This window comes from Manacus candei, unplaced genomic scaffold (genome assembly GCF_025592945.1).
Source record: "Manacus candei isolate 608988 ecotype Guabito, Panama unplaced genomic scaffold, ASM2559294v1 h1tg000093l, whole genome shotgun sequence".
In the NCBI taxonomy this organism is placed as follows: domain Eukaryota; kingdom Metazoa; phylum Chordata; class Aves; order Passeriformes; family Pipridae; genus Manacus; species Manacus candei.
The window spans coordinates 1,772,046-1,794,522 of record NW_026138141.1 but is presented as its reverse complement, the minus strand read 5'-3'; the positions used below and the strand labels follow the sequence as shown (position 1 = coordinate 1,794,522).

Here is a 22,477-nt window from a genome sequence, read left to right as displayed (position 1 = left end):
AAAATCAATGCACCTCTAAGATTATCAGATATGTATGTGAATTTTTTGCTTGACTGTACTAAATCCTTGCAAAGTTCTCTGATCAATAAATCTCAGATTTTAAAGTACTGATGAAATTATTTTGCAGAGAGCATCCAGTTTGCTGTAACAACATTTTGCTTTCCCAAGCTGACCACACTACTTTTTGTGATTCTAGATGCTGTGAAGGACCTGACACTCAGGGTTGGTGGCCTTACCCTCTCAGCCTCCTTGACATGTGTCAGCTGCAGTTCCACGGATGTGGCTATTCACACCTTTGTGCCTAAAAGGATTTTCAGTGCTGTGACAGGTATATGCAGCAGCACCATGGGACAGCTAGCTACAGGACACATCCAGCACTGCTATCTACACAGCCAAGACTTGCCTTGCTATCAGAGCAACTGGCTCAGGTTGCAAGCTTTACTTCTTAAAGAGGACGAGGGTAAAAAAATATTAAAAATAACAAGAGTTTTGGGGAGGAATCAGCTTGTCTGCAATAAAACCTGTTTGACGAGTGGGAATATCATTTGCACTGTACTTATGCTCCTATCCCAGTTAGAACGGGAGACTAGTTAATTTTCTTTTGTGTTTTTTTTTTTTTTTCCACTTTTTCCCTTTCTCTTTTCCTTCATTTTCTCTTTTCCTTTATTTTCCCTTCGCTCCCCCCTTTTTTTTTTCTTTTGCTCTTTTTTTTTTTCCTTTTCCTTCCCTTTCTCCACTCTTCCATCTCTCCTCTCTCCGCCGAGGGCACACGCAGTTCCCGAGCGCTGTCCCGGGCGCCTGGCGCAGTCCCCGCCGTGCGGGGGCGCCCCGCGGCCGCGCCGCGCCTCTTCTCCGGGCACCGCGGTGGGAGGGCCGCGCCGCGCCTCTTCCACCTGCCAGCGGCTTTAAAGTTGCAGCCGGGCGGGACGCGATGACTCGGGTCGCGCTGCCCAGGCCGGCGGCTGTCGGGGTGCTTCGCGGTCTCGCACACGGAGCAGAGCCGTTTTCCACCGTCGCCCCAGCCTGCCCGCCGTCGCCTTTCCCCGCGGCGGCAGAGCAGGGCCGGGGAGGGGGCGGCAGGGGCTGGTGCGCCCGGGAGATGCCCGAGCCCGCGGCGGGTCCCCCGCGCGGCGCGGCCGCCGTGGGTCTCGGCGCCTCCGCGCCCCGGCAGCGGCCGGACGGACGCGGGTAGAGCCGGCGCTGCCGCCGCCGCCGCCGTAGGCCCCTGCCGGGCAAGCCATGGAGCCGCCTGACCTCCGCGACGTCGAGCAGAAACTGGGGCGCAAAGTGCCCGAGAGCCTGGCGCGGCCCCTGCGCGGGGAGGAGCTCGCGGCCCGCCCCGCCGCCGCGGCCCCCGGCCCCCGGCACCGCCGCGCCGCCGCCCTGGCCCGTCTGGAGGCGAAACTTCAGCTCCTGAGGCAGGAGATGGTGAGTAGCCGGGCGCCGGCCGCAGCCCTCACGCTCCGCCGCCTCCCGCTCGGCGGCACCGGCCGGGATGGGGACGGCGCTGCGCTCCCCCTGCCCTGCCGGCCCGCCCTGGGAGAGGCGCTGCCTGACCCGGGAGCAGCCGCCGCCTCGCATCCATCCCCCGGCGGGGCCGGGCGGCAGCGGGGGCTGCGGTGCCGGGAGGGCAGGAGGCTGCTCGGCGGAGCGGCGTAGAATGAGGAACTTGCCGGTTCCTTCCCTCGCAGCGTGGCAGTTCGCCAGTGACTCGCTGTTGGCTTCCGTTCCTCTGTCAGCTCGTTAGAAGTACTGAAAGCTGGAGTACCAATAAACGAAAGAATGCACTTATCTCTCACCTTTGTAAGTGCATTTTCTGCATCGCACCTGTTTCCTGCTGATGACTAATACCTAAGGAGACACGGGATATTTTGGGGCTGGAAATTTGGCCCAGAATTCAGGGACTTGATTTCTGGACTTCAATCTTCAGAGACTTAATTAGTTCCAAACAGGCTACAGATGATGCACACTAATTCTTGAACAACTACTTATAATTTGGTGGAACGATTTCTCTTTTTTTTTTGCTAGTGATCTGTGATGGGACTAAGGTGTACGTAGTTTGGAACTTTTAACTTGTTTACTGTCTTAATGCAGGTGCTTGTCCTCCTTTGTATGCCACCATCTCAATAAATTTATTTTTTGATGATGCCATAAAACTGGCTTAATTTTTTAAGACAAACAAAAAGAATGCTCTTTGCAAGCAAGTGAGCACCTAGTGAACACTCAGCACATACGATCTTGACAACGCAGGGTACCTCAGATTTGCAGCCACAGTTAGCTTCCATTTTTATTAGGGAATAATTGTTATGTGAGGTCCTAAAAGACTCTTTTCAGTAGCAGTTCTTTCCACAACTCCTGCCACTAAGCTTATTTGAACACAGGATAAAATTTGATCATGTTGGGATGAGGATTTTTCTGGCAATGTGTTGAGATAACTTTGTGCAACAGTCTTGGAACTCAACCGTTTACAGCAAACAAATCAATCTCAATCTGTGTGAACGGCTGTAATGCCATACCTTCAGTCCCTGTGCAATGTCACATATATAGATGGATAGATATAAGTAAAAGGTGTGTGGGTTCATAAGTGTTTTTAAAGAAGAAGAATGCTAAGCAAAAAGAGGAAGAGAATGGATATTTTGAGAGTTGATAGCCAAAATGGTAATGTTAATCTTGAGGGGTAATTTATAAATCACACAAATCAAGATATCAACATATTCTGTGGAGACCTTTTAGGCACCTTTCAGTAACTAAACAGGGCCAAGAAGAAAGCTAGAGAGGGAGTGTTTACAAAGGCATGTAGTGATGGGCCAAGAGGGAATGGCTTTAAAATAAAAGAGGAGAGATTCAAATTAGATATTAGGAAGGAATTCTTTATTCAGTGGGTAGTGGGGCACTGAAATAGATTGCCCAGAGAAATTGTGGGTGCTCCATCCCTAGCAGTGTTCAAGGCCAGGTTGGACAGGGCTTTCAGCAACCTGATCTTTTGGAAGGTGTCCCTGCCCATGGCAGGAAGATTGGAACTAGTGATATTTAATATCCCTTCAAACATAATTCTGTGATACTATGCTGTTATTTTAATGATCACTGGGAATTTCAGTTTAGCATTGAGTAACACACTGTCAGCATATCTCATGTTTTTTTTTAATTTTAAGCTTGCACGATATTGTAGAATGACTTGCAGGTAGCTTATAATGTATGGGATGTCAGACTGCAAAGGAAGCAAATAAGGTAGCCAGGGTTCTCAGCATGCCTGTCTAGACGTATCATGACAATTAGGCCTATTAAGGGAGGGGGATGCCAGTGAGTTGCCCATATCACCCTTACCTTTCAAGTTGGTCTCTTCACCTACTTCATACTTAAAAGTTTCATGTCACAATCTTCGATTTGCCTCTTCTTCCTCCTACCACCCAGTTTCCCTCTTTTTCCTTCATGCCTTAAGCATAAACATATTTTAGTTCCAAAAGCCTTGACCTCTGCTGTTCTTCGTCACTTCAATGACTGACTGACTTTCGCATCTGAACTCATTGCTCTTGGTAAGCAAGGAGAATTCAGTTACGCATCTCTTCCCATTTGACTTCCAGTCTGTGTATGCACATTAAACCACCAGTAAAATGACTATTTGTGAAGTATTACTACCCTGTCTGTATCTTATTCATGCTTTCAGCTGTGTTCTGTAATCCAGAGCGTGACAGTGAACTACCTTCCTGAGGTTTGTCTCTAGCATTTTCACTGTTTTCCTCTATCCTAAGAGTTTCTTAATCGTCTTAATCTGTTACTTTCCCCTCTGCAGTTTTCTTTGTGACATTGTGCAGATTTAATCAATTTAAGAACAATACCAGGTAAAAATTGTGGTTCCTTTCTGTGTTTTTTTTTCTCTTTTACTGCATATCAGTCACAACTTCTTATTTCAGACCTCTTTCTTATTTATTGTTCTTTAGCTTTGCTGCATGGCCAAAGATGCCTTTAACATGTAGAAAAGTAATTTATATTTGCTGCAGTAGTAAAAAAATGCAAAAAATGGAACATACTAGAAGCTTAGAAAACCAAGTGTCATCCATCAAGCTGTTTTTTTCTGGTTGTGCTATGATGGCAAATTCCGCAGCCCACTCACTGAATTTTGGATAGACCTATCTATGCTTTTTTTTTTGTTTGCTTGTTTCAGACTTGAGGCAAACTTTTTGTAAGCATATACAAAACAACGTTATTCAGGCTCTTCTTTTCTAGTCAAATATGGAAAAAATTGACAATATTTGACTTGGAAATGCTGGTTTTGACTGTGAGTTACAGTACCTGACAGACTGGGGGGGAGGGGTGGCAACTGTACACCTCCTGGGTAAAGGTCTTGAGGCTCCTTCAGATCCTTTTGTGGTTCACAGCATATGGTTCTTTTTCCCTCGAGCCTGGTTTTGCTGATAGTCACTCCAATCACACACAAAGCACCACAGACTATCTTTCTAGAAAGGCAGACCTGTTTGGCCTTACTTCCCTTTCCTTATCCTCCACTTTTCCCAACAAGGCCACAATGGAGACTGGGTTGGATGCTGAAAACCTTTGAGTTAAAAGGCCATAAAGTTACCAGAGTAGCAAGATGTAATTGCCAGTGCAGGTCAAAACAGTGTGCTCTGGTCAGCCTAGAGTGGAATTTCTACTTCCTACTGGCTAATGTGGCCTTGACTCAGTATGAAATTTGTCACAATGTTACTGTTAAGCTCTTTTTTTCCTGTGGTATTTTAGGTGGAATGTTCCACTGGGGAATTAATAATAACCCTTTATAGCTGCAACCCTTTTTCTAGTGTACCATGCTCCAGAGGTCACCATTCAACACATATAACTTCAGCAGCTATGCACTACAGTAAATAATCAGTGAGGCTTATTCTGCAGCCTGAAATGATACTGCTTCAAAAGCCTCAATTCTCCTTCAAAAGTTCTGAGGTTACTCAAAGGGAGATTTTCCTTAACACTTGAAGAAAGAGAGTGGGTTTTGTTTTTTTTTCCTTTAATTCAAAAGTTTCCAAAATCAACTTTTTAATGCCTTTTTTGAAAGCTAAAAAATTAAAGAATATAGTCTACATTACATGCAATAATTAAAAAAATATTTTGCATAAAAATGTATCAGGCAGAAAAGATACGCCGTGGCTTGGAATTGAGGGGTGGATGGCAGCGCTGGGACTTTTAAATGAGATTCCTTCTGGTGAACACTGTTGAGGATCAAATACTGTTTATGAGTCTAAAGTCAAAATTGGTATACTGAGTGCAGCAGTTTTTAGAGTGAAGGATAAAGAACTTGAAACAATCCTATTTTCAAGGAGCGGAGCATGCCAGATTTAGGCTAAACCTATTTGAGATAGAGGTACACTCCTATGCTTTCTAATTCTATTATTTTTTTAGTATAACTATTTTTTAAGGGCTAATTGTCATTGATCCCTGACAAAATGAAGTAGAAGTAAAAGCATCTTTTACTGACTGTAATTAAGGCAAATACAATCATTATGGTGCCAGTTGTTCTTGGGGTTTTGTGTTGGTTTTGTTTTGCTTTGTTTTCTTGTTGCTTCTTTTGGTGGTTTTGTTTTGTTTTATTTTATTTTGTTTTGTTTCTTTCACATATCCTTAGCATGTCAATGAAGAAGCAAATTGGAGGGAAAAGCTGTTGTCACTCTCTTCTACCAGCTCTACAGAGTTTGAACAGTGTTTCAGATTTATTAGATCCACAGCTGGGGGGAGAGTCTGCATTTATTAGTTTCTTTAAAGAAAAAAAAGTCAACAACTAATTTGAAACATCTCTTTATCACTTGCTGTAAGTACAGGCTGCTACTTTCACTGTTTTGTATGATAATATCAGTTGTCTTAACTGAAGCCAAGTCTGGTTCAGTGTGCCTAGTCAGCCATGCAAAACTGTGTATCAGATGCTGGGTTTCTATTAGATTAATTGGAATTTTTGCTTAAAATCTTGACTGAAGATAAAATCTTAAATATAAAATTACTGGTGGGTAAGCCTCAAGCCTGTGTAGGACAGTTTGATTAACCTTCATTTATTCGTGAGCAGTTATTCAATGAGGCTCTTAGAAAGAAGTTCACTGGAAAAGGTAGTGTCATGGTTTGAGAGCCCCAAAAATCCAATTCCCTAGTCCTAGCCCCCTCCCACATCTCAACCCAATGTGAGATGGTTTTTTCCAGACAACCACACGAGACTCAAAATGGGGGAAAGGGAATATATATTACAATGACTGTACAAATAAATACTACAATACATTATATACAATCTTAGCTATCTCTACCATGATGTAAGTATTTGCAATGGATCAAATCTCTTCTGCCCTCCGAATAAAAGTCCAGGAGGGAAGAAAGAAAAAGATCCCTTTCCGCTCTCAGAGCACGACTCCAAGCGAAGGTCTCACCCATGGACTGCCAGCAGGGACAAAACTCGCTTCACCACGGTCATATCACGAAGTGCAGGGGCATCTTCGTGAAAGTCCCTTCCTCAGGGGATTTACCTCTGAGTCAGAACGTCTCGGGCAGCTTTCAGTTGAAAGTCTTTGCCTCAAGAGTTCTACCAGAGGTCTTGTGCTCTGTCTCAAGCAGCGGGGGGGACCAAGGTCACCCTCTCCGCATTCCTTTGGCTGTCCTGGTCCAGCTTTCCAGGACGCTTTGAGCTTTTCAGCTCCTCTGCAGTGCAGGTTGCACTTCACCCCTCCCTTCTAGGAGGTGAGGCATCTCCAAGGAGTTTGGGGTCTTTTGGTTTCAGTTTCTTACCCCAACTCTGTCTCTCTGCTGCTGGCTCTCCCTCGGCTCTCTCAGACAACTCTATGTCTTCTTTGGTTGCATGCTGTTTGCTGCTGCTTCTCTGGTTCAGTTCTTATCTGTTGGCTTTTAGCCATAGCCTCTGTTCGCTGCTGTCTCTGCCACTGCTTTTCAGTATCTCTTGCTGAAGAGATGGCTACTTCTCCTACCACAACTACAACTACCTTCTCTTCTGTTCTGCTTGTGATATGTTTATATTTTGCAGAAGCACTCATTGCGTAAAACCTCAAAACTTCAAGGGTCACCACCCTCTGGCGTTTTACCATTTTATAACTGCAGAGGGAAAACTGTTTCCCCCCACTGCAGGTAGTAATCCTGGATCTTGCTAGGAAGTTCTCTCCATACTCTCCAATTCACATGATGTAGTAAAGGAGTTTGTAATTTTTTACATATAATGCCAATTGGGCAGTGATACCAGGATACTCATGCTAAAAGGCACTTGTAGATTTATCCTTAGGGAAAATGATCAAATCTAACAGGAAAAAATTGCAAACTAAACAAGGTGCCAGCACTTTATCAGGTTTTCCACCTTTTCAGATCATCTATGGAATGATGAGCTGTGCAAGATTATTTAAATTAATGCATATTTAAACATATACTTTGACTGGCAAATTTCACCCAGTGTGGGGCAGAAGAATTTGAATTGTGGAGTGTCTCCAAGTTGCACTTGGTGCTTATGGCTGTTCTTATTCAGCTATAGCAGATGCTGAAGTGTTTAAGTCCCTAGGAAGTACAGACGAATATGTGCATACATTATTAGCTGCTGAATGGCCCAGGGTGTGAAACATTGCTGATACCTTACCTGGCAGCATCAGTGTGAGATACTTTGGTACATATGCTCCTGTCTCATGTATGGATCGTCACAGCGGTGTTGGGGAAACTTGCAGACAAGACTTCCAGTTAGACTGCCCATGTACTGTGAGACTTCTGCCAGCCTTTATTTCAAAGAGTGTATATTATAATTTCATGATTCATTCATGATTACTTTTTCAAGAATAGAAGAATCCTTGAAGTTGCTTTTTAAAGTCTGGTTGCTGACAATTGAAAGACATGGAAACTAAAGCCTTTCTGTACAGAGTTTTACAGTTTATGATAGCTTTTAGCAAATAGATTATAAACTTTCTAATGAAATCAGCAGAACACCATGGTTTTCATAGAATAGCCTAGGATAGAAGGGCCATTCTATGAAGGGAGCCCAAAAATTGTCTAGTTTCACTTTTCATAGGACCCAGAGTCTGGGTGAGACTATTGAGCACTCTGTCCAGTTGGATTTTGAAAACCTCCAGCAACAGGGACTCCTCAACGTACATGAGGAGGTTGGTTGTCATCACTGAAAAAAAATTATCATGTATTAAAATGAAGCCTCTCCTAGTTCTCTTTGTAGCACTAGAATGCTGTGATGAGACATCCTCATCCCCAAGACTTCTCTTCTCCAAGAAGAAAAGAACCTGTAGTCTTTCCTCATATGGCCAATGCTCCAGCCCTTTGATCATCATAATTTTGTGTGGATGCTTTCTTTTACGTGGATACTTGTGGCTAAAAATAATTTAAAAGTACCTTTTGTCTGTGAGCTGGTAAAACTTGAAATGTACAGTACTAAATACCTATATTGAGCAGAGATGATGGCAAACAAGTGCATTTCTACTCTTCAATAGTTTCTTTTTCCTAAAAGTAAATACTTAAGAAAAAGAATACACTTTCAATTCATGTTTTAAAGGTTACAAGATTATTTGTCTATTCTCTGCTCTCAAGGCCAAAACCTAGTAAACTTCCTGCAATGGACATGTTTATTTCCTATGTGTTTCATTTCTCTTGATGTCCTGGAAGAGAGGCTGGATACTTGAATCTGGAACAAACAAGGATAAAGTTACAGGACTAAAAAGTCAGAGGGTCTGAGCTGTTGAAAAACAGCTGGAATTCAATTAAATCGAGTGCAATTTCTCTAACGGATTTTCACCCACATTTATAAGCATGGAAGTTAGATTTCTTGCATATAAGCAGTTCCAAGAGATGGTTCTCACATTACTGTTTGTAAAGTTGAAGAGCTCTGATTGTAAAATTATGGACAACCTCATAATAAAAGGGGAACTTTTTTGATGTGAAGACAGACTTGTAGCCTTTGTTATGGAGCTTTTACTCTCATAAATGAGGCTTCTAATTATAAGCTTTTACCTGTGTTCATGATAACCAATCCTAATCTGAAGGGTGACCAAAACAAGTGACCAAAATTCATCCAGGAGGTCTGTAAGCCATCTCGTATTACAGCTATGAAAGGTATAAACAACACAGCTTCAAATCTAGAAGCATATTGGGATGGTCAGTTATTTCAGAGGTAACCTGTCCTGTCTTCCAGTGGTGAGTCCCTCTGCTGCATGCCTGTGGATTAGCATGTGGAATGTGTCTGAGGATTCCCCTCCTGAAGTAGCTCCAAAGGAAGTTTCCCTCCTTCCATAAGAGAAGATAAGGAGAATATACTTATATATCTGTATATGTTAAAATTAGCTACTCTGTTTTGTTAGGATATGCAATCTCTCCTAGAGCTTCCATAAACATAGAGAAGAGCTTAGTGGCACACCTGTGCAACCCTGCTTTCATCAATCCAATCCTCATCCTTTCCCACCACCTAGCCTTTCTTAATACTTTTGTCAAGGGAATGATATGACACATTTGTTAATTAACAGGAAACACAAACTAGCGAAGCTGCTAGAGAAGTTACCTGTTTCATTTACTGTGCTGTAAAATAAACTCCAAGTATTGTGTGGCCCTGCTAGGTGCAGTGCCAGGTAAAGTGAAAATACTTAGTGACTGTAAAGCAATGCTAAATTGCTATTTAGCTGCTGGGAGTTTCAGATTTTATAAACACTTATAATCACTTTACTGGCTTAATTTGTAATTTTGTTTGCTGCATTCATGACTAAAATGCTTCCAGAAGGAGAGCAATTTTACTACCATTATGCTTTGGCCATGAAACCTCTCTCTAGGTACAGAAGGAAACACATCTCCAAGGATTACAATGTAACGTGTTGAGTGTTTCCAAGCTCACAGGTTTTTACCTTAAGCGAGAAACAAAAATAGAACAGCTTTGTTGCTTTATGGTTCTCTATTACTTTTTTTTGTCTTCCTACAGAATTTCCACTGGTTTAAAGAAATGTATTTGAAATTGTTTCACTGCTTTTTTTGTCTCAGGTGCATGCTTATGAGACATAGCAGACATTGGACATGACTAAATATTAAGTATTTACTGAAAAGACTTTAATTTATGACAGAACAAGGGGTGACAGGCACAAACTGACACACAGGAGGTTCTATCAGAATATGAGGAAAAGCTTTTTTACTTTGAGGGTGACTGAGCACTGGAACACGCTGCTCAGAGAGATTTTGGAGTCTTACCTCTCTGGAAGTTTTCAAACCCCACCTTGACATGATCCTGTGCAACCTGCTGTAGCAGTGAGGTTGGATTAGATGATCTTCAGAGGTCCTTTACAACCCCAAGTATTCTGTGATACTATGATTCTGAATATCTAGCATCCTTCCTGAAATGAGATTAACATGTACCTTTTTAAGAGTGGCCAGAGAAGGCCTGTTCCAGCCACGCTGAAAGCCTGAAGTTGTCCTCCAATGAGCATGATCATAAAACAGTGGTAATGTAGTGGTTTTATGTTGGTTTTGGTACTGAACAATCCTTTCCACAGGCAGGATTTGGTTGGGTCTGCGCAAAAACATGACAACTTTGAGAACTCAATCATTGTAAACTCCAATGGTATTTTTCTAAAAGTCTTCTCAAAACTATACACCTGTGAGAGGAGCAAATATGAAACCAGAATTATAATTTTTAGAGATCTCCTGTTCTTTGGCTCCAAGTGCATTTTGCCTTCACAGGAGCACTTCAACCACTGTGACTATTAATGGTCTGTCCAGATGTCTTGGGAGAATTGTGCTGTACACTGAAATATTTTTGTTTCACGTTGTGGCCCGTGGCAGGGTCCTAGTGTTACAGGGTTTGTAGGAACTGTAAATCCTGCAACAGCAGAGGAGAAAGCTTCTTTGCAGGAGAAGAATAGTACCACTGGCATGCCAAAGCAACTATAAGTTTCTTCAAATGCCCATGGAATTTACATCCTCCTTTGCTAGCATCTAGCACTAGTTGTTGTGACTGGAGCACTGGAGTGGAAACGCGGTTTGTGTTTTTCCCATAGTCAGACAAAGTAGCCCTCTGTGACGATCAATTCATAAAGTTATTTATGCATTCACCAGTGCAGACAGCATCAGTCCTCCCATTTCAGACAAAAAAGAAACGCAACCAAAACAACAGTATGATGTTTAAGCTCTGTTATTTCTCTGTTTCATTTTCATTAATTTGTACTTAGTTGACAAAATTACTTCAGAAGAGTCCTAACCAACCCTTTTCAAATGCAACTGAACTTCTCTAATCCAAACCTGTTGCGTCCTGGTTTTCCTTGTCTAGTTCTCTCATTTCCCAGGTCACCCTTGATTATTCGCAAAGGCCATGTTTGTCTTTTCCTAGCCATGTGTTGCAAGTCTTGCACCTTATTTCTGCTTCCCAACTAGCTTAGTAGCTAGTATTTTCTCAGTAGAAAGAGAAATGGGACATATAACTAATGACCTTGATTCCTTCCCACTCTACTCATACCTCTCGTAACTGCGTTGATAGCTATGATTAATATTCTTTGCTGAATTAGAATCACTTTGCACTGCCCCAGTACTCTTCTATTTAGAAATCTTCATTAAGAACAGGTTTAAATTAAAAAAGAGTAATATGACATGAGTTAGAGTTGTGCAGGAGAAGCTGAGGACTGCACTATATGGTGCGGATGATAGTTATTGATCAGAGGAGAGTTCAAATAATATAGAAAGACTGGTACCTACAATGCCTGATTTTGCCTTGAAGTTTATAGTTCATGACTGATTGCTGTTGCTACCTTCTCATATCCTTCCCTGGAAGTATAGGATTTTTCTTTGTTTAATTGTTAATGTATGCTTTCACGGTTCTACCTAGATAATCAGGCCTTGTGACCTGTAGAACAGATTACTGCAGTGTGTTCTGTAGTAAACAATGGGGTACATGGCTTTTTGATCCATAATGGCTCAAAAGCTGCAGCTAGCGCAACTTTCAACAACCTACTTTGCTAGTTGTGCTGGACAATTTCAGCATTTCAGCTTGCTAAAGATGGTTCTAAACTCTTTGCTTCTAGATCTTTAACCCATAGATTCTATATGCATCTTGTATGCTGGCTGTTTGATACCTTCTTAGTGGATGAGAGAAAACTAAAGAAGCTAACTTTTTATAGATATCTGGAAGTTTAAAAGGGTGTTTTTGTTTGAAAGACTCAAAATATTCAGCTTCATTTTATCTGAAAGACCTAAAATTTGCTAGTACTTTCTGATAGGCATAAAGACTGCGCAGGAACCGTATTTTAGGAGGATGGTGATTACACCAGTAGGAAGATTTGGATGAAGTTTTACATTTAAAAGAATAAATGAGTCTGAATTTGAAAGACTTGCAACTTTAAATAGTGCACAAATTAAACTTAAAGAAAAAAAAAACAAAAAACCTTATTTTATAAGATATTGAATCATTTTTATTCAATAAGTTTTAAAATATTTAGCATGGAAATGTAATGCTTATAATGTTTTAATAGGAAAAAATCCCAGTGATCAGCATATCACTTTCTAATACTGTTAAAGCAGTTCTAAGAGCACCTGTGATCACTTAGAATTACAAGTCTGTCTTGAAGTTCTTTTTTATTCTTATCCAAATAAACCTTAAGTAAGTAGGACGGGAGTTTGCCTTTACTAAAGTTTTGGTTGTTAAATTAAAAATGTGCTTTCAATAGGATCTACCGCATCTCCGGGAACACAAAATTATTTCAAACAGAATTCCATTTTGGCTTCTGGGGAGATTCAGACAAAGATTTTTAAATTTTTTTTTAATAGTATGTGTCTTTCCAGTGGTATTGTGGAAGCAGACTTGAATTTCAAGAAACTTCAGATTTGTCTCCAGCATTAATATTGTCATTTCTCAGTTCTGACTTAATGAAATAAGTTGGGTGATTAGATTTTTTGTTGTTTTTTTGTTTTATTTTGCTTGGGGATTTTTTTACATTTTTGAATATTTTCAAAATTTGGTGTTATCTCTGTAAAAGCAATATCTTCAAATTTTGAATAAGTAAAACCCATTATCTTTTTTCACTTTTACTTTAGTTATATGCTTTTGAGCATACTTGCACAGTGCCAGTATTAAAAATAATTAATTTTAAAGGGATGAACAGGTCTGGAGTGATTATTAACCAAACGAGCAGATATTTTATCCATTTTTTGCATTGTGTTTTTAAGAGCATGTTTTGGTCAAGACAAACATAAGACAGAGAGTGAAATTCAATGAAATAAAAGAAATTAGATATGCTACTGAGCCCCAGAGCTGTCTCATGTTGGTGGGGTGACACATACAGTCCTGTATTGTGGCTGGTGTCCAGAACACTTAATAATGATGCTGTGATCGTCCATCTGCTGTAACACTTTCTGACACCAACAGCCAAACATTACCGCTTCATATTGACCTGAATGTTTGCAGTGGTATTATCTTGTCTGTCAACGTATGTGGGTCCATATTATGGATTGTTCTGGACATTTTCACCTTTGTCATAGATACATCTCTAAGGTCAGATGAGGCTTTTCTGACGGTAGCATGAGATATTTGGAAACATTTGGTAAAACCTTCCAGTAGCATCAGAAGTTTTTGCTCTTCTCAAACCCCTACATTTCCTCACTGCTCCTTTTCGTGTTAATTCTACCAAGTTCTAAAAGAATCAGGATCTTCCTTTTACATTCATTCATCTTTATGAGGCTGGATGTTTCTCTATCTGAATTCTGTGGTACTTCTATATTTAAAGATCTTATTTTATTTTATTTTAATTTGGACAGGAGGTCATGAAATAGGGACTTAACTGATTAACCTTTATTTTTTTCCTCCTTCTTACTCTGAGGTGTAAAGCATGTTTCTCTCTGATTCTTGTCATATCTACTTAGGAGATATTTAAATTTTTCCTCCTTTTTCATAGTAAAATAAAAAGATAGCCAAAAAACTAGAACAAACAAACAAACAAAAAGACACTATACCTCCTGAGATTTTTTTTTATTACACTTAATCATACAAGATACCTCAAATTGTATAATGTTGAAAAAAAAAAGAATTGTACCCTACTGAGCAAATGATTAATCTGAATCATTGATATTTTACTATCAAAGGTATTAATGCAAATGACAGGCTACACACACACACACTCCACAGAAAAGGACTGTATATTTCAAGGAGGTGGAAAAAGGCCTTGTGATCCACTGTTTCTTTTTTTTGAGATAATGTGATTAAACAATTGCACAACTTGGCAGTATGTATTTTTCTGTCAAGTCTGAGAGGAATCAATTACTATGCATAAATTAAAATATTAAGATACGGTGTTGTAAGAGAAATGTAAATTACCAATACTGTAATTTCCTGTACCAGATGATAACCATACTAGCATAATATTTTAGTCATTTATTTGCAAGAAATATCCTTTGAACTTGTTAATTCTGTTATTTACTCTCATTGCTTGCTGAGTTAACTTGCTCTCTGATGAAGTTGCTCTGCCTTCCTGATTATTCTGGTGGTGGCTCAGGTTTGACTGCTTGCTTCCTTGCTTTAGCTAATCAGCTGGTAAGCTCTGCTTTCAGAAGGAGAATCCTTTTTTGGCCAATGGAGAATCACAAGGTCTCTCCTTCCTGGTTAAAAATCATTGTGCACAAAGCTATGTTATGTGGCTGCCAAATTTTACAGGAGGACCTGCAGAAATATTTATCGGAAGCATTTGGTAAAGGATTGTACTGGACTGCAGCACCTTGAAACAGGTGATGATGACTACACTAGAGCTTCTGTTTAAAGTAGCAAAGTAGCAAAGGGTGCAGACAGAAAACCGAATGACTGGAAACTGACTGACTGCTCACTTTCTGAACAGCTGGGACTTCAGTGATTGTAACGAATGCTGCCTAAAAAACTGCTATGAGGGTTTTAACAATTTTGGAGTCTTCAAGAGAAACAAGAGTATAAACAATCTCTTTGGCAAAAGCCAAAAATCAAGTGATTAAGACTGCTTCTGTAGCCAGCCACAATGTTTTTATTGTGACTCATAATGGAAGTATAGCTGAGAAAGGTCAGTGTAACTCACTCACTTTGCAGAAATAAAGTAGATCAGCACACTGCAACTACAAATCAATGGATCACATAAATTTAGCTTTTGTATAAGCACATAGCTTTTGTATGTGCTCTCTCATTGTCTGAAGTTTACCACGAGCCTAAAAAACAGGAATAAATAAATGGGAAAATGTTACAGCAATACATTTTGAAACAAGTCCATGATGAAAGAAACCAGGTCCACAAAAAGCTGTTGATCTACATATATCACTGTTAACCAAACTTTGATTTACCTAAATCAGTGTGAGGTAAATCACAGTCAGAGACATCTGGCCTAATGATGAACACTGCAGCACCTACCTCAATTTACTGACAGTCTCATCTCTGCCAGGCTTTGGTCAACATCTCTGTTGTTTGAGAGAGCTCGCATACAGTGTCAGTCAGGTTGGTTGGGTTAGCCCGAATTACTGTAGTGCCTGAATTAATCAGAGCTAGTTGGCTTTCCATGGAGTGAATATGAAGTATTCCCAAAAGCAGTTACAGTTTCACCTGTGCAGATATAATCCCTTGCAGTTAAGGATAGTAAACTCCGGGTTTTTTTTACAGGAGATGCTGAAGATTGTGTTCAAATTCAGAAGTCAGCCTAGGCATTCTGATTTCTTCATCTTGATCCTGAAATACCATTGCCTAAAGCAGCATCATTATTTGAGGAAACCACTGCAAATATTTTGAATCAGTGAGACAATTTAGAAGCAGGCAAGATGTTTAAAGACACGCAGATGCATATGTATTAATTAAAGTAGATGTAGCTCCTGCACAGCCTGTTAATCATCTTGTGTGTTAAAGGAGCAGACATTATCTGTTATTTGTGAGTTTATTTTATTTTAGACATGTTAACTGGAAAAAGAGCTTCTCTTCTACTCAGTGGTATCGAGAAGCTGTGGTAGTACCATTTTGAGCTTGCTGACCTTCAGGTGGCATGCTTCTTGCTTTGTGGTGGTTGTCCAATAAACAAAGCCTCTGTGTGTGTCACCACACTTGTCCTTGTTGTAAATATGTTAACTTGGTGACTCCAATTAAATAATACTTGCATTCACATGTTCTGAACCTTGGACATTGAATAGATTCTTTATGGTCTTTTTAGCTTGTTATATATATTCTCTCACAGAATTGGCTGATGAGGTTTAATTGTTCAGTTTTTTATTCTTATATATCTGCTTATTATATTTGTATCTTGATAAGGCTTGAATAATTCAATATTATTAACCACTGTTTACTTTCCACACTCTCATCTTTCTCTTTGTAAATTGATTTTCTTTAAAAACTGTTATTTAGTGTTTGTCATAGCAAAAGTAACACCAGGAAAAAGTGGAAGAAGGCTAGCTTTTTTGACAGAAGAGACATTGGAGAATGCAAAAGAAAGTATTACTTGGACATTAATTTTTAGGGTTTTTTTAAAATTATATTTCAAAATAATTCATAGAAGTCATTATTCCATGGAAAACTGAGGTAATCTGCCTTTAAAAAAAGAAAGAGGATGTAGGCATAGCTGGCAAGCTGTTCATCCTGAATGATATAGGAAATAGTGGAAATTGAATAGGAAAGTGGGAAGGAGTGACTGACACATCCTAGAAAAAGGAAACAACAGTAGCATTAATATTCCTGAACTGTAGTGGTCATGCACCTACTTGGCATGGAAATGTTCTCCTGGTTAGAAATTCTGTTTGTAAAAGGTGCAATAGAGATGGGTATGGCAGCATCTAACAACAGATAGAATTGACTCTTCATCTAACCCTCTTCACATATTCATTATCTTCTACAAGACTTCTCACATGCTGAACCTCTGAGTGACTTTCCGTATAGTACTGTACTTTGCTACTGTTTCCATCCAACTTCCATTTATAGTGCAATATGTGCCCAAACTCATATTGCTTTAGAACATAGATTCCATAGTAGCAAACACTAGATCCATGTTTGAGTCCTGCTCAAGACCCTGTACAGAACAGAACTTCTGTTATGAGTGACTTAAATACCTCCCTGAATCCATTAACTTGTAAGTATAAGATTTTGTGCCTTACTGTAGGGACTTATTTCACTGTGATCTGGCTAAAAGATTTGTCTTGAAGGAAATACCTTATTGTTTAGGCTCACTCATTTCTTTTACTAAGGCGCTCTTTACAGCATACAACATGAAAGTGTTGAGGAAAAAATGAAACTAAAATAGTTTAAATAAACTTAGAAGTATCTTTTCCTCAGATGACATTTTATCATTGACACTAATATCCCTGTGGACTCTCTGTAATTAGAAGAAGCAGCAACATGTGAGCTCAGGAATTTAAAAGAAGGTAATCTGCAAGAAGAAACTACAGTTTCAAACAGCTTTCAGATATTAAAAGGTTATATTGAACAGAATTTTTAGCTTTATCATTTTTGGAAAGAAACGGCACCTGCTATATTTGGACCAGACTGGAAATTGCCTACAGAACACGCAGCAGGAAAACACAAGTCCATTTTGCCCATATTCTGAGTGCAAGTGCAACTTTGATTCAAAAGCTAAGTGACCAGTCTAGGGACAGCTAATGCGCTACGTTGGGTGAAGGCCAGGAAGCGATAATTTTCTTTATTAGCAGCCCTGGTCATTAAGAGTTTTATTCTAAAAACAATAACCTTGTCAAGTCCTTTTTTAAAAACACTGTATATATAAAAATAGCATGAATATTTGTATATGTCTGTACATACATATGTACACAAGTGCCCATATGTTTGTAAATATAAATTCTCTTGAATATATAAGCCACTGTTGTGCATATTATTATGGATGACCAAAAGCAAGGCTAGTTGCGTAAGGAAGAAATATTTTGTTAGAACAAACAGTATGAGAGAGATGCTTAGACCAGCTATCCCTTCCAGACTAAAGATCTGGTCCTGTCTGAATGCTAATCTCTCCACCTGTGCTACCAGACTGTGTTACTTGAAAGATGCTGTCACTTTAATTTCATTATTTTCTCTTACTGTGACTAGCTGTTAATATTAAATATTTACGATCCTTCCTGTGGATCTGCACTATTGTAATTATACAAATTAAGCTAAAATATATAAAAACCTGTAGCAAGAATTTATTTTTTGCTCTCTTATCATGAATCGTTTCCTCTGTACACCACAAGTTTTGCTGAGGATTGATCTATGCTAACACACACCTTCCCTATGGTAGTGCTGCACTACCTGTTACTGTGCATAACAAGTGGAGCTGTCAAACATGGTGATATTTTATTGTGTTTAGTGCCTTTAGCTGAACCATCTTGGACTGATTTGTTTAAATTGTTAAATTTGTTTAAATTGGTTACAGCCATGTAAGTGACTAAAAACTAATGTGATTGTGTCTGGGCTAAAGCTGATAAGGGGCAAGAAATGTCATTTTGACATTCTTGTGTTATCAAGCAGATGATGAAGTAAACCATGTTAAAGAAAGATGACACTTTTTGGACTACTTTTTAATGTTTGCTTTAGGAAAAGCGCACTCTTGATATGGGAGACGTGGGATGACATGGTAGCTAGGAGGAGGAGAACTCTAGTAATCAGGAATGCAAAAAATTGCTTCCAGTAAGGCTATTCCACAAAAAAGATGATAGCAAAAATTTATTTCCAGTGAACTGAATCTCAAATATATGAGATTCCCTTTATCTATAAGGGACTGTTTCATTAGAGTCATATTAGTTCTAGTTCTCTTGAACATTTTCTTAATCAGCCTTTTGGGAAACTTGTCTCTGAGCTTGCTTATATTCAGAAAGTTGCTGAAGTCTGTAGTTGCATTTGAGAAGCTGGGTAATTTACTGCTTTCATGACAGCCTAGTTGCTGAGCAAATGGTTTCTAGTGATTTATTAGTAGGACTAGAGGAACTGGCTTGTGCAGAAGAACAACAAAATGGTCAATTTGTTTTCATAACCTCACATCTGAAACAATGAGAGTTGGACAGTATTGCTAAAACTGTGAATGGTAAAGCCATTTTGCACAGTACCAGGTTAACTGTGTTAAATCCTGGGATGTTGGACTGAGAATAATTCAGAAGTCATTTTGGTGATTGAGAAGGAAACTGAGAATACATATGACAGTTACTTAGTTAGTCTGTTACTGGCAAAGCTTGAAATATCTTTGCATTGGGTTGACCCTGACCAGTAACTAAGCACCCACCAGCTGCCCACTCACTTCCCTCTCCTCTTCCAGTGGGATAGGGGGACAGAAATGGAAGAACAAAAGTAAGAAAAATTCATACATAATAATGAAGACAGTTTAAAAAGTCAAGGAAATAAATCAAAAAAACCCAAACAAGTGATGCAAAGTCAGTGATGCACTATGTCCTGCCAGGAGACCAATGCTCAGCCAGTCCCCAAGCAACAGCTGGATTGGAAAGACCAAATGCACAGGTTTTATTGCTGAGCACAACATTATATGGCAAGGAATATCCTTTTGGTGCATTCTGGTCAACTTTCCCATCTCTGTCCCCTCCAAACATCTTTCTCTGTCCCAGTTTACTCGCTGAGGGTGCAGAGTGAAAAACAGAAAAGGCCTTGGTGCTGTGCAGTCACTGCTCAACAACAGGTGAACACTGGTGTGCTACCAACATTGATTTAGCTACAGATACAGAGCACAGCATCACACTGGCTGCTAGGAAGCATTCCCAGCTACAACCAGTACAATCTTCTGCAGTATCTAACAAAATAGAAATACATTAAAATAGCTTTTTGAAAACTGCACCAGGTCGATGTAATTAGGGTACTGAGAATATGACATTTGAGTATGGAAGGAACCATGTTCAGATTGTACTCTCAGCAAAACAAGATACAGTCTCTGCTTCCTGAGAATACAGATTCCGTTCCAGTCCATTGTGTATGAACAATACAGGTACTATTTTTCTGTATAACAGTTGTCAACATGGATAATATCATAAAATATCTATTGTCTGATGTAACAGATCTTACTTGTGTTTTTCTTTATATCTGAATTGAGTGAAGATGTTCAAAGGTGTCATAGATTTTTTTTGCCAATACTTGTTATATTTCAGATTAACAGAAAGCAGCAATGAATATAACCCTTAGACCTCACCTTTATTTGTCATCTGAAGTGGCTTCTGAAGTGGCTTGCTTATAAATTGGCTTATATAGTTAACCTATTAAGGAAAACATGAAGTCAATTAACTCAGGTTTGTCTGTGAAATGCAACACCACAATGTTCCACTGTGCATTTGCATTAACACTTCTGTGTGCATGCATCGACCACCACAATTAAGTGGGAAAGTAGGAGTTGGTACTTAATGTCCATTTTTTTATTTAGTTATTTATTGCAAATTGTTGCTCTTTTGACTGTGAACTCATCACCTTCATCTAATATAGGTTTAAATAATTGAAATTTATATTTTCAATAAGTTCAATATTTTAACAGTCAGACATTTATACAGCAGATAATAACATCAACGCAGGAGTAATGTGAGTAAAAGTTGAATGTCCACAAGCTTTTTTCCAAATTATGCACATCTGAAAATTTTAGGTTGCCCAATAAAGATAACTTTGGGTGAATGCTTAGATGCCTGTAGCTGCAAGTAGCTTGGAGTAATTGCAAATAGAAATGGCTTGGTGTCTTGCTTCTCTGATTAGTTAAAAGCTGTCCCCAAGTGTTGTCATATTAGCTGTGTTTCTCATCTAAATAGCGTCATACCAGTGTGTGTATAAATATTGTCATTGACTAGTGTTCCCATTAATGGACTGCTTAGGTAGCCTGATTGGGTTCCCACTTGACCTTCATTGAAAGCATTAGTATAGCAATATATTTTTTTTTACTTGTACTTAAGTATGTTGGCTCTAGATTGGCTGGATTTTTTAATGTGTTTTCTTTTAACCCATTCTTTGCCTCCAACCTGCTATTTGTTTTGATTTTGAAGAAAAAAGAGTAATTTTTTTAATCCTTTTTGCATTATAGGTTAATCTCCGAGCCACTGATGTGAAACTTATGCGCCAGCTTCTTATCATCAATGAAAGTATTGAATCAATCAAGTGGATGATTGAAGAGAAGGCCATTGCCAGTAGAGGCAGCAGTTTGAGCGGCAGCCTGTGCAGCTTGCTGGAAAGTCAGGAGACATCCCTCCATGACAGCTGTAACAGTTTACAAGACTGTAGTGATGGACTGGATGGAATATCAGTAGGGAGTTATTTGGACACCTTAGTGGATGATGTCCCTGGTCACCAAAGCCCTTCAGATATGGACAAGTTCAGTGATTCTTCTGTCACAGAGGACCCACAACCTCTTCATAAGCATCCCAAAATTGATTCTGATGAGTACTACTGTTTTGGTTAATAAGGAAAAGTTCCAGTGGGACACAAATGCACTTGTACTTATCCTTTTTCTTTGCTGCTGTTTTATTTCATGTGCAAAAGCCCCAGAGTTCTCTTGGAAGGAGAACATACTATGATACTTCAATGCTACTGCATAACTTTTCCATTGCTTCTAATGCATTTTCTCCTTAATAGGTTGGGCTTTTCTTCTCCTTGCATTTTCTTTTTCATAATTTATTGTCACAATTTTTCTTTCTGTTTTTTTTGTTTCCATTTTTTACAGTGCTGTATTTACAGGTCTTTAAAAGTGGTGAAGAAAAAGCTTTATCTTTAAAATGAGACATCAGGGAATGAGAGCAACAATTTTGTATTTGTTAGCAATAAAATATCTTCTAAAAAATATATGTTGCCATAAATTTTATTGACTACCAGGTTTGGTCTTTCCAAAGACACTGTTTTTATTGAGCCTTAAATCTGAACCTTGAAAATACCTCTAAAAATAATTTTTCTTTTATAAGCAATGAAATTTGGTTCTGTTAGGCTGTCTTCACTTGAAATATAAAGTATCCTAAACTTTTCTGTGTGGGATTTTTTTCTTTTTGCAATGTTCTCATGTCTCTTGTCTAATTTTGCCATTAAATTCTGATTCTAAGTTTGCTTTTTTATTCAGCAGTGTTGTCCTGCTGTCTTTTAGTTACTGATTTGCAAGTAAGAGTTTGCTTTAGCCTTTTTGTGCTTGTTGGTGCAGTGGAGAGCTGCAGTTAGTCAGTTATGATAAAAACAGCTGAGAACTAAAACTGTTGTGTGGAAAGTCTCCTGGTTCATGCTTTTGTGCAGAAAACTAGAAGATAGATTTTATTTTAGCTGCTTCAGAATTATAATAAACACCTGAAGATTTTATCCTTCTACAGTAAGAAAAAATTAGAATAAAAGAAATAGAATTGAACTAGACACTTTTAACACATAATGAATGTGTATTTCCAGTGTACATACAGATAGTGAGAGAGGTATTGATACTTACACGTCATCTAGAAGTGTTCTGTTTTGCCATGTCTGGCAGTATTCTTACTGACAGTAAACATGAAATTCCCTCACCAAAGAAAGTAATATTTGATAAGTAAAAGGCAGTGTCCCACTTAAGAACTTTTTTACACTTTCTGAAGGGAT

General features: G+C 39.2%; 1 protein-coding gene across 1 annotated transcript; it reads left to right on the top strand.

The window, feature by feature from the left end:
* The first annotated feature begins 898 nt into the window (after nt 1-898).
* On the top strand, nt 899-21,962 carry LURAP1L (leucine rich adaptor protein 1 like). Its single transcript, XM_051768224.1, has 2 exons — nt 899-1,428; nt 20,958-21,962. Exons 1-2 carry the CDS (start codon nt 1,240-1,242, stop codon nt 21,330-21,332), a joined length of 564 nt encoding a protein of 187 aa, XP_051624184.1. The 5' UTR covers nt 899-1,239; the 3' UTR covers nt 21,333-21,962.
* Nucleotides 21,963-22,477: the final 515 nt, after the last annotated feature.